General features: G+C 45.5%; 1 protein-coding gene across 11 annotated transcripts in view; it reads right to left on the bottom strand.

The window, feature by feature from the left end:
* Nucleotides 1-12,697, bottom strand: part of TRAK1 (trafficking kinesin protein 1) — a 137,556-nt gene that overhangs the window by 22,565 nt on the left and 102,294 nt on the right. For all 11 annotated transcript variants that reach the window (XM_034956185.3, XM_034956186.3, XM_034956187.3 and 8 more), the window contains 7 exons: nucleotides 12,132-12,210; nucleotides 9,973-10,103; nucleotides 9,280-9,354; nucleotides 8,247-8,384; nucleotides 3,950-4,026; nucleotides 2,148-2,384; nucleotides 497-813 (listed from right to left, as the gene is read on the bottom strand). In XM_034956185.3, coding sequence (XP_034812076.1) covers nucleotides 497-813; nucleotides 2,148-2,384; nucleotides 3,950-4,026; nucleotides 8,247-8,384; nucleotides 9,280-9,354; nucleotides 9,973-10,103; nucleotides 12,132-12,210 — 1,054 coding nt within the window. The remainder of the gene's footprint in view (nucleotides 1-496; nucleotides 814-2,147; nucleotides 2,385-3,949; nucleotides 4,027-8,246; nucleotides 8,385-9,279; nucleotides 9,355-9,972; nucleotides 10,104-12,131; nucleotides 12,211-12,697) is intronic.

Here is a 12,697-nt window from a genome sequence, read left to right as displayed (position 1 = left end):
CATAAGCCCACAAATCACATTCAGGTGGTTATGGGAAAAAAAAAAAATCCCCATTTAATAGAGTTTGCTTGGAACCTCTCCCCGACACCAAAACTGCAGAAAAGCTAAAGCATTAATTCTCTGCATTCCTCACACCCACAGGCAAAACCTAATTAATTTTTGAATCAGTTAGCAGTACCTCTACCGCCACAAAAGTTTTTATTTCTAAGGTTCTAAAGGCAAAGGAAAGAACTAGAAGACCACAGTGCACATGCTTGTCTTTCCTCGGCGAGTTTCATGGCCTATGTGTGCATTGTCACACCTGCCAGCCAGAGGGGAGGGACGGAGGCCTAGGCTGAGCGCCACCCTCAGAGGAACTCAAACCAGCAGCGCGGGTGGCTGTCGCGGAAGAAAAAGGAGTAGGCGTGACAGAGGTGCCCCGCCTTCCGCAGGTGGATCAGGGACCAAAGGGAGTCCCCCAGGAGGACAGAGAGGGGCCGAGGCCCCGCGTGATCACCTTCCAGCGGCTTCACGATCTGGAGCTTCTCAGGCAGGTAGGAGCGGCTGCTGAAGGACATGCCAGAGAAGCCGGTGAACTCGGAGAAGCGGGAGTGCGTGCCCAGGGACATGATGCTCTCAGTGGGTGTGAGGGAGCCGCTGCGCAGCTCGCCCTTCTCCGCCAGCTCCTGGAGCTTCCTCTCTTGCTCCTCCTCAAAGAACCTCCTCTCCGAGAGGTAGTTCTCCCGGCGCAGGGACAGCCGCCTCAGCGCCGTCTCCAGGTCGTGGGAGCCTGGGGTGCCCGGCGTCCCTGGCTTCTTACTCTGCTCATCGTTTCTGGAAGAAGAAACGGGTGTGAGGGTGGAATGCCAGCAGGGCTCCAAGGCCACAGAGGCCCGACTGCTCAATGCACAGCGGTGGACGTTCCCTGGGGCTACAGGATTCTCCATGGGAACCAAGGCAAGCAGTTGACATTTAGGCAACAGGGGGAAATAAATTCGTGTCCAGAACCACTCCCGCCAGGGGTCTTTTTTAGTGGGGTTGAGGTGGGGTGAGGACTAAAGTGGGATGAATATCTGCACACAGACTAAGTAAATTCAGTCCCTGTAAACATCTCCCTGAAGAACCTTTAGGAAGAAACCTGTAGGTTGCTGTTCCTGGCTACCAGAAGGATAATGGGGTTAAGGCATGCTTCTCTCTTCTCTTGAAGGAAAAGAGCCCAGACCCCAACTCTGAACAAAACCTGCTCTGATTAAGGAGCTTCCTGTCTGTTCCAACTGGTCCGGAAGAATCAATTTTATTAAGTCAGAGGAAAAGGATGCACAAAGTGGAAAATGGTGTGGGGGTGTGTGTGTGTGTGTGTGTGTGTGTGTCCAGGTTCTGCAGGGCTTCAGGACAAAGAGAAACTGACCATTCCTGAGGAAAGCCCAGTCCTGGGCACCTTGGCCCCCTGCACCCCACCCTCTGAACCTTGTGACCACATTCTGGTCACAAGACAGACAGCCTGAGTCCTCCTCAGCCTTTCCAACATCAAGCTACAAAACGGTCACAAAACAAATGTCTATTCTGTAGCCTTACCTTGAAGATTAACAAAAAAAAAATTCATTAATCCTTCCCCCAAGCATTTCACGGGAAAGCAGACTTTCTGATATCATCTTGTTATACATCTTTAAGCTGATTAAAATATCATATCAAGGATAGGCACAGGCTCAAGTGGGTAGGCAGAACAGATTTGCAGAACTGTAAGGCCCGCTTTTTTTTTTTTGAGACAGAGTCTCACTCTGTCACCCAGACAGGAGTGCAGTGGTGCAATTATCAGCTTGCTGCAACCTCCACCTCCCGGGTTCAAGCGATTCTCCTGCCTCAGCCTCCTGAGTAGCTGAGATTACAGGTGCATGCCACCATGCCCAGCTAATTTTTTGTATGTTTAGTAGACATGGGGTTTTGCAATGTTGCCCAGGCTGGTCTCAAACTCCTGAGCTCAGGCAATCCTCCTGCCTCGGTCTCCCAAAGTGCTAGGATTATAGGCGTGAGCCACCACGCCCGGCCAGGTCTGTATTTTTCAGGTGACTCTCATCTACCTCCCTCTTAATAATTACTGAGCCTGCAGACAATCCATACTACCACTCCTCACCCCAAAACAGAGAAGTGAAAACTCCCAGCTTGCTCACCCCAGGTCGGCTGCCTCTGTTTCCAGAATGATGCTGTTGGTCTTGTTGTCGAGGACGACGTTGCCTATGTCGCTGCCGTAGAAGCTGGACCGGGGGGTGCTGACGCAGCTGGACAGGAGGGAGTTCATGGCCGAGGACTGGTTGGAGCCGGGGATGTTCATGGGAGAAGGGGTCAGAGATCTCTGCTTGACAACCTGGTTGATGTTTCTTACTGTCTCAAAGACACGCTTCTGGTGACTAGGGAGAATGCACGGCATCCGTGAGTGAGCAAATGCGGGCACAACCCTGGAGTTTAACCCTCCAAAAATGATCAACTGAGCCAAAAGGGCACCTGGCCTATGACGAGTCCCCAAGCAGCCCGCTATCCTGTGCCTGCCACCTGTTTCTTAGGGTATTGGCTGCCTCCTTCACAATGTGAAATTTGAGAGATTCAACACCCACTAAACCCAGGACTCGAATGCATGGTTGTATCCTAAAGGTGATGCCAGCAAGAGTGAAATTGTGTTTCACATCCCTAAAGCTTAACCTACAAATAAAAATACTTAAGTATGACTTTTGTCTCCTAGATTTCTTTTTTCATAATATTCACTAGAATAAACACTGCAGCAGGGCAGTGTTTACTGCTCAGTGCAGCAGAAATCAATCAATACTTGTAGAATGGATATTTGTTGAACATTCATATAAAAAAAGGAAGACTTCAAGTTAGTCTTTCACTTCTATAATAAGATGATAAATACTAGATTTGTCTAATTTTGGAAAGTGTTATTTTAGGAGCAGAACCACTTTGATGCTCATTTGTTCCCTTTTAAAGAGAAAAGGGTAGGCATGTTTTTACAATGGCCACTTCCTTCTGGGCTGCAGAGGGTGTCACACATATACCAAACCTCACTTGGACACTTGCCACTCCCAGGATCTCATTTAAGTTCTGTCTGTGGAGTCTGGGTACACAGAAAACACAATGAAACCTGGTCCACATGTTCCTTACAAACACCTTGGGGCAGGCTAAGTACAAGAGTTGAGGTAGGAAGACAGATGGTAGAAGCTCATATCCCTAGGTGTATTCAGATGGAGATGGAAGCCGTGCACAAAATCTTTGAAGACCCCTCTGAATCTCACACTACATTGATTTTAAATTTTTTAAATGTTTTCCACTGAAAGGAAAGATAAAAACGTGTAGCTATATCAAGACGAAGCTTGTGTTAAGAGAGATGGGAAAGACATCTCTCCTTTTCTAGGACTTTCTGGAAGTTCACAATTTGTCTTTAAAACCTAAGAAGAAGAGGAGCACAGTGGCTCACAGGCCAGTGGTGGCTCACGCCTGTAATCCCAACACTTTGGGAAGGCCAAGGCAGGATGATCACTTGAAGCCAGGAGTTTGAGATCAGCCTGAGCAACATGGTGAAGCCCTATGTCTACAAAAGATTTTTTTAAATTAGCTGGAAATGGTGGCATGCACCTGTAGTCCTAGCTACTCAAGAGGCTGAGGCAGCAGGATTACTTGAGCCTAGGAGTTCGAGGCTGCAGTGAGCTATGATCACACCACTGCACTCTGGCGTGGCCAATAAAGTGAGACACCCCATCTCTAAAAAATAAATAAATAAAAATTAACACTAACAAAAGATAATAAGAGGAGCTGAGGGATGCTGTCAGCTGTGTTCTATTATTTCCCTTAATCTGGACTGGGAAGGACAATAGTCAATCACTGTCGGTACCCAGAGCCTCAACATTGCTAGGTTTTGAACACTGCACTGGTCACAAGTTGGTCTCTGGGAATCTCAAAACTGTAAAAACTGTGGCAGTACGTGATGTCTGGAGACTCGGCCTCTTCCAACTGCAGCTCCTTGCGCATCGTTCCCTCAATCTCTGCTGCCAAGGAATCCTGGGAAAAGCCAGAAAGACAAATGTCGAGTAAGCGCCAATTCAAATGCTCTGTCTCTAAAAGAGGTATGCACCCAGGTGGGCCATGGAGAGTCAACCAAGGCATCAGAAGCTCACGGTCTTCCCACAACACAAACTTAACAGCACTCTCTGTTGTCAGAGACCCTGGCTGAGCAGTTTCCCAGGCAGGTTCTGAGTGTGGCAGTGCCACTGGGCACTGAGTGTAAAGCTGCTGACTCATATGCCATTAGGTGTCTAAAAGCAAACCCTATGCTCCGTTGGCCAAATCATGGAGCTGTAACCATGGCTACGAGATGGGATGCAGAACTTATGTGGGAGGGGTGATGTGTTCAGAATGATGGAGACAGGTGAATTTCCAAATACCTGTGAGCTTACAGTGAGATATGGCAACAGAGCCCACACAAGTCACACAAAGCTTTTGTCCCCCTAGTCTACAGGGTCTGTCACACCCCCTCTGTGTCTAAGATTCTGACACCGAGAATAGACCAAGGGCCTCCAACTTCGGCTCCTGGGGAAGCCTTTCCCACCTTCAAAGGGCACTCTGGTTCTGTGCTAGTGAGAGGGTCTCTACAGACATGACGTGAGTCACACGCACTGCCATCTCTAGGTCCCTGCTCTCATCCTCCCTGGCCTCCTGCAAGGGAAGTTCCTCTCACCGCCAACTATCCATGGCCCACCCACCTTTAAACAACCTGCCCAGGAAATGTAGGATTCCTGTTTCCACTAAGAATCTCACATTTTTTTCTGAAGCAGACACCAAACACAGTAAGTCTTTGCCACTCTTCTCAACAGCTCACATGTTTCTCTCTCCAGCTTTGTGGGTCAGGGGAAAGCTAGTCACTGATGGCTTCTCACTTCACCAATGGGCCAGGCCTCAAGCTGAGACTCAACATTAAAGGCTGCCAGATGGATGTCCCCTCTCCTGTACCACCCATCACTCAGCACTGTAGGAGGTGGAGCCTAACACACAATCCCTTACACATGGTAGATACCCACAGGATCAAGTGTGTGCAGAAAAGCACCAGTTCAGCACCAGAGGAGGATATCCATGGAGGATAACCTGAAGGGAAAGGCTAAATTCATGTTAAACAACAGAACAACCTGCGATGATGGACGCATCCTCTGTGCTGGGACATATGTACATGTGGAAACCACCAGCCAGGGGTGGCTAGTGAGCACAAGAAATGTGGCTTGTGACTGAGGACCTGAATTCGTAATTATATTTTAATTTAATTGATTTAAATTTGCACAGCCACATGTGGCCAGTGGCTTCCCAGCAGATACCTCCTGGGGACTCCAGGGCATCCACCTCAGCAGCTTCATGGTCCATGAGGATGCTCTGGTCTGGAGGCTGGAACCAAGCGGGGAGACTCCACAGGAGTCAGCAGGAAGCGAGATGAATAAAGGGCTAGCAGGCTTTTTTCAGTCCTTGTTCACAAATATGCATTTTATTTTGTAATTATTACCCACAGATTGCCATTAAACGTTATGTCCAGTAAGGACTTCCCTAGGTGAGTCTGACATCTTTTAAGCCAGCTTATTTTTTAATACTGTTATTCACCACATAATTTACAAATAGAGAAGAAAGGACCTTCATACACCTTAAGAAAAATGAAGTGTCAAATTACTACAGTCAGCCCTCTGTATCTGTGGGTTCCACTTCCTCAGATTCAACTAATCTTAGATAGAAAATTTGGGGGGAAAAAAAACAAAAAATAATACAAATTTAAAAATCGGTACAGTATAACAACTCCTTACATGGCATTTACATTGTATGAGGTATTACCAGCAATCTAGAGATGATCTTTTTGTATGTGGAAGGGCATGCATAGGTTATAAGCAAACACTATGCCCTTTTATATCAGGGACTTAGGCATTGAAGGATTTGGTATCTGCAGGGGGTCCTGGAACCAATCCCCCTCAGATACTGAGGGATGACTGTAATTTCAAAGCCATACTGAGATAAAGTCACATGCAGGCTCTGTGACTTGTTTTTGGCCATGACCCTCTCCCCTCTGGCAATCCAGGCAAGTCTGTGGACTCCTTCTTGGAATAATATTTTTAGGCAAATAAAATTATGATTATAAAAGAAGGCAGATATATATCAATATAACAACGTGTGTGTGTGTGTGTGTGTGTGTGTGAGAGAGAGAGAGAGAGAGAGAAAGAGAAAGAGAGAGAGAGGAGAAAGGAGAGAGAAATGAGTTCAGGACTGGTTACTGCTGTCATTTTGAAGTGGAGATCAGCATCTGTGGTGTTGTGAGGCATCTGTAACAACTGAAATGTGCCATAGGGCCAGGCGCGGCGGCTCATGCCTGTAATCCTAGCACTTTGGGAGGCCGAGACGGGTGGATCACCTGAGGTAAGGAATTCGAGACCAGCTTGGCCAACATGGTGAAACCCCATCTCTACTAAAAATACAAAAAAAAAAAAAAATTAGCCAGGCGTGGTGGCACATGCCTGTAGTCCCAGCTACTTGGGAGGTTGAGGCAGGAGAATCGCTTGAACTCAGGAGAGGGAGGTTGCAGTGAGCCAAGATCGCACCACTGCACTCCAGCCTGGATGACAGAGCAAGACTCCGTCTCAAAAAAAAAAAAAAAGAAGAAGAGGAGAAAAAGAAATGTGCCATAAAAATACCTGTGATTTCTAATGATGACAAAGTCACAAGCAGTGCTAATATCACTGTGACCTGGTGACCTTCATAAAGGAAGGAAATATTGAGTACAATTAGCAACTAATTTCACAGGCCCCCCCGAATTTCGTCTGTGGATCCCAGATGAACTCCTGCCATTGGGCAAGAGAATTGGGAACATAGTTGTGCAAAAACTGCTACTCACTGTTTTATTCAGCGATTAGAATGGCTAGGAGCAAAAGAGGCAGATCTGGGCGTTCTGCATGATGCAATCTTTAGACTGCTTTAAATACCTTTAATGCATAATACACTTTAAAAATAGCCATCTTCAAAAACTGGGCTGTGCCAAGAGCTACAGAAAAAGGCAAACAAAAACTTTACCTCAGCAAATATGAAAGCTGAGAATCCCTCAAAAAGAAACTAAAGTGCAAATTTCAATTCGACTTTTCTCACACAATAGTTCAGTTTTCAAAGAGAGGTCTGCCCTTGAGAGTGGGGAAGGCAGTGGAGTGGATCCTGGGTGCCCAGGAAACAAGACAGCGCCAGGAGCTCACTGCACCAAGATGACAAGCCAGGAAGGAGGGAACCCAGGTAAGGAGCCTGCAAAGCTACACAGGCCAGCGTGTGAGCCAAGTGTGGTTAGCGCTAGATCAGGGAACTTGGGGGACTGAATATTCTTTGCTGCTTTTACTGAGATTCCTGGAATCACTGGATCACCCATCTGTGCCCTAGAAAGCTGACTATGTTATATGTCTTTCTTTTTGTTTTCCTCAGATTTCAGTGAAGCTTCTTGAGGCGGAGAGGGGGTGGTGGCTATTCTAGCCTGACTTCCTGACTTTGATGCATGGGAGCAAAGAAGAAAAGAAATCATGATTTAGGGAAAGTGGGCCAGACAACAAGGAGTGGGGGATGGGGATAGTATCGGCTGGGGGTCAGCAATGAGGGCTGAAGGGAAAGAGCTCCAAGGAAAAGGCCAATTTCAGAAGGGACAGAATCTCACAAGCACTTATGCAGCCATCCGCTCCTATCTCACTTGGCGGAGTTTCTCTCAAAAGCTCTTCTCTCCTCAGAGAGCATTTAGCATTTCATCAAACCATGGAAATAGAGCTGGAATACACAGGAGTTCTTGAGTTTGCTCTTTAGGCCATCTGTCTATCTGTCCAACTATCCATCTAAACGTAATGTCTATTAAATGTCTACAATGCATCATGTCAGTGCTCAGGAAGTTTTGGATTGTGAAGCATTCTGGATTAGAGATGCTCAACCTGTATGAGTCAGATCTTCCAAATACCTGAGGTTCCCACTAAAGCAAGTTCCTACTAAATTTATCTTTTAATGGCAGGAGTAGAAAAGACCACAGATTTAGAGGAACAGAAAATAACCAATTTGTCTTATGTAGTTAAGAAACCACCAGTCAGATTCAAGTGTCCTTGATTCAGACTCAGATCTGAACTGTACAATGAGAAGCGAACTGTGAACACCCAACTCCAGTGGCCAGAATGTCAGACACTGTGCTCCTATCACCAGAACCCCTCCTGTCCTCTGGCTGGGAAGAAAGCACAGCTCACCATGGGAAACAGGCCCAGCGAGTGGTAGCGCCGAGACGTGGTATTGGGCATGGTTTTGTTCCGGAGGTTCTTCAGCTCCTCCTGCGCCTCATGCAGCATCTCCATGCACTCTGCGTACTTGTCCTCCAGCTCACGCAGCTGCAGGCAGGAAAGACACAGAGGGTCAGGATCTCCTGAGCACCCAGGTGTACACACATCTGCCCATCCGAAGGCCAGGAAGACACAGCAATCTAAGAGTCCCCAGCATGTGTGGAACCAGCTGCCCTGTGTGCCTGTGGCCAAATAACAGAATTTTCAAAGGCTTGCTTTTTCTTTGACTTGAGGCAAGCTTACAGACTCAGAAATCTTCTAAAATACCAACAATGGGCAAATGAAACAAAACCAACTTCATGCAAAAGAAAAATCAGGCTAGGAATGATGGCTTACAGCTGTAATCTCAGCACTTTGGGAGGGCAAGGCAGGCGGTTTGCTTGGGCACAGAAGCTGAGACCAGCCTGGGCGACGTGGCAAAACCTCATCTTTCCAAAAAAAACAAAAATTAGGTGGGCGTGGTAGCCCACACCTGTAGTCCCAGATACTCAGGAGGATCACCTGAGCCTGGAGAGGTCGAGGCTGCGGTGAGCCATGCTCATGCCACTGCACTCCAGCCTGGGTGACAGAATGAGACCCCATCTCAAAAAGAGAAAAAGAGAGAAAGAAAATCGTCACACCCATGTTTCAAGCCACACCTGTGAGATTCCTCTCCCTGAGTGCTCTGTGTTGTATTGTTTCATTTCTTTGAACATTTTTTGGGCACCTGCACGTGCCAGGCTCAGCTGGTGTAGAGCCCTGCCACACAGGTGCCCATAACCAGTAACAGTGTCAGTGGGCACAGAATCAAGGTGCAACTGGGTTTACTCTCCCACGAATAAAAATGAAATGAAATTCAAAATAAAAACAGTAGTTGCGATGGACGTGACTAAAGCTGTCCAGGAAGGCTAATCCACCTTCGCTGCAATCAGAGGCACTGAAGGAATGAGGGAGAGGTGCTCACCTCGGCTGTGAGCTGCCGCTGGGCATCCTTAGCAGCCCCCAGATGCTGGACAAGTTCTTCATTTTCCACTGCGCACTAAAGCATGGCAAAGATAGATCACTTTCTAAGATACTTAATAAACGTCCAACTTTTTCCCTCTTATTAACCTAATCTGTAATGAACTCATCACTTTCTACAAGGACATGCTCATCTTATACTCAAATTCTGCTTTTTATATTATTTTGAAGGTAAAGTCTTTCCTATATCCACATTCATTCTCTATAGCCCACCGCCCCACCCCCATCTTCCAAAGCTCTCTGGAAGCATTTTACCCCACACTAATAGCAAAGTCCATTTTGCTGCCTCTTCTTAAATCTGAAGAGGATACTGCTCTACTGCAGCACATATCTAGTGCACTGTGTAAAAACAAATACTAGACTAGATGATCCATAAGTTAAACTGCAAAAGTCCATATTTACAACATCTTTTTAATGAATTCAATATAATTTTAGGAGATAAGAGGTCACAAATAAGACTCGTCACCAATTCAGGTAATCAGTTTTATACTGCTGAGTCCACTAAGCTTTTTCTGCAAAGGGGCAACACGAACTGCTAAGATATGAAACTAAAGAGCACTGTCTTCTGGAGTAAATGTCCCTTCCCCGTCTCAGCATGGCCATTGTTGTATCAGCCAGATAAACAGAGAAGCCTTACAGCTTTTGCCTTTTTCTGCAAATCAACTATTTGCGATAGCAGGTGTGTGATCTCCTCTTGCTGGCGGGCAGCATCTTCCGTCTTCTTGGCCAGTTCCTCTGAGATACTAGCAATCTGGACATTGGCATCCCCTTTGACAAAGAAACAACAATCAGGAGAGGAAGTCAGAAAACCACACATGCAGACCCAGAGAGAATGGTTTCTTTGTGGTTTGCACAAGAAAAACCATCCTTACTAAAAGACAGGGTAGAGTGGGGAGGGTGCAGGAAGGAACTCATAATGACCATTTTCCCACATGAAGAAGCAAAGCAGCTTCTTCAGGGCTCAATCAGTTATGAAAAAGAATCTCACCCCATTAGATAGCACTCCTGAGCTCAGTGTAGGGTCCCAAGCCCACCAACCAAGGCTGTCTCCCCAGAACAAATCAGGGAGGCTCCAGTGGTCAGATAGAAAGTGACAAACAAAACATGAGTGCATCTAGCCAAATCCTCACATTCCACACATGAGCAACCCATGTGACTAAACAGGAATCCCCTGCTGCACCCAGTTCTAAAAAGGAACTACTGACTGCACAGTGCAATTTCCTTGGAGTTTTCAACCCATATTCAGAGCCATAACTCACTTGACTAGATTTGAACATGAGGTGTGTTTCATTACTATTTTGCTGAAATGCAAAATACTTAGTATTTTGACGAAATGCAAAATACTTAGTATTTTGACGAAATGCAAAATACTTAGTATTTTGACGAAATGCAAAATACTTAGTATTTTGACGAAATGCAAAATACTTAGTATTTTGACGAAATGCAAAATACTTAGTATTTTGACGAAATGCAAAATACTTAGTATTTTGACGAAATGCAAAATACTTAGTATTTTGACGAAATGCAAAATACTTAGTATTTTGACGAAATGCAAAATACTTAGTATTTTGACGAAATGCAAAATACTTAGTATTTTGACGAAATGCAAAATACTTAGTATTTTGACGAAATGCAAAATACTTAGTATTTTGACGAAATGCAAAATACTTAGTATTTTGACGAAATGCAAAATACTTAGTATTTTGACGAAATGCAAAATACTTAGTATTTTGACGAAATGCAAAATACTTAGTATTTTGACGAAATGCAAAATACTTAGTATTTTGACGAAATGCAAAATACTTAGTATTTTGACGAAATGCAAAATACTTAGTATTTTGACGAAATGCAAAATACTTAGTATTTTGACGAAATGCAAAATACTTAGTATTTTGACGAAATGCAAAATACTTAGTATTTTGACGAAATGCAAAATACTTAGTATTTTGACGAAATGCAAAATACTTAGTATTTTGACGAAATGCAAAATACTTAGTATTTTGACGAAATGCAAAATACTTAGTATTTTGACGAAATGCAAAATACTTAGTATTTTGACCTTTGGTCTTAACTTGTAAACTTAAAATGAAGAGGAGGAGAGAAATATTTATTTGCAAAGGTGAGAACCCTGGCTTCAGCTTCCACAAATCAAATTACTGGTAGTAAGCTGTTCTTCCACATTTTCAACACAGTTTTCTGTAGCTGGGCCTAACTTAGGCATTAAAAAATTCCAATATTCTGGCCAGGGGCGGTGGCTCACGCCTGTAATCCCAGCACTTTGGGAGGCCAAGGCAGGTGGATCACCTGAGGTCAGGAGTTCAAGACCAGCCTGGCCAACATGGTGAAACCTTGCCTCTACAAAAATACAAAAATTAGCCAGGCATGATGGTGGGTGCCTGTAATCCTAGCTACTCGAGAGGCTAAGCTGGCAGAATCGCTTGAACCCGGGAGGCAGAGGTTGCAGTGAGCCGAGATCGCAACTACTGTACTCTAGCCTGGGTGACAGAGTGAGACTCCATCTCAAAAAAAAAAAAAAATTCCAATATTCCAGTATAAAGCCAAAATTAAATTTAAATATCCACCTCAGTGATAAACTGAGATAATACATAGCTGGCAACTTAGCACTAAATAATAGAGAAGGGGTGCCACACAAGGTTGGGGAGGCCTCTAGTTTTAAGAAAAATGCTGCTGAGCCGTAGGCTGGCAGGAGACTGCACTTTAGCAAGGCTGACGCAAATCTGTCTAATCATGACAGCAGATGCAAGGAAGTAAGAAGACAGCAGTGCGGGGACATACTCAGCTCCTTCACGCAGTCGTTGACCAGCTGCTGCTCCTTCTCCTCATAGGTGATGGTCTCTGTCTTCAGCTGGCTGGCCTGTAGACAAGACCCAGGTCAGAGGCCCCACATTCTCACCTGGCCTGGTGGTGCAGGCAAGGGTTGAGGCATAAAGCAAGGGCTAACCGGGGTCTGGGAAGCTGCCCTTAGCATTCCCCCACCTGTCACCCATCGTACCCTCAAATACAGAAAGTCCATCTGAATTCCCAGCTTAATAATGGATGTGCACTCAAAGCTGAAAACCTGAAAAATGCATACCACTAGAGGGCGCCACACAAAGCTACGGGCACAGGCGCTCTACAGCTTGCTCTGTTAAAAACACCACGAACACCACCATCCTATCATTGTTATCTGTTATTTGTGGCTGTCCTGGCTCATAAATATGGATGCTCTGTGACCCGCACAGTGCCTAGGACACTACCCACAGCAGGCATCCTAAGGATAACCACACAGGAATGGCTAACACTTACTATGTGCCAGGCACTGAACATATGAGGTCCCAAGTTGGAGTTAAACCTGCTGTGTT

Source organism: Pan paniscus, chromosome 2, assembly GCF_029289425.2.
Source record: "Pan paniscus chromosome 2, NHGRI_mPanPan1-v2.0_pri, whole genome shotgun sequence".
Classification (NCBI taxonomy): Eukaryota; Metazoa; Chordata; class Mammalia; order Primates; family Hominidae; genus Pan; species Pan paniscus.
The sequence above is the reverse complement of the archived record's forward strand: the minus strand, read 5'-3'. Positions and strand labels throughout refer to the sequence as shown.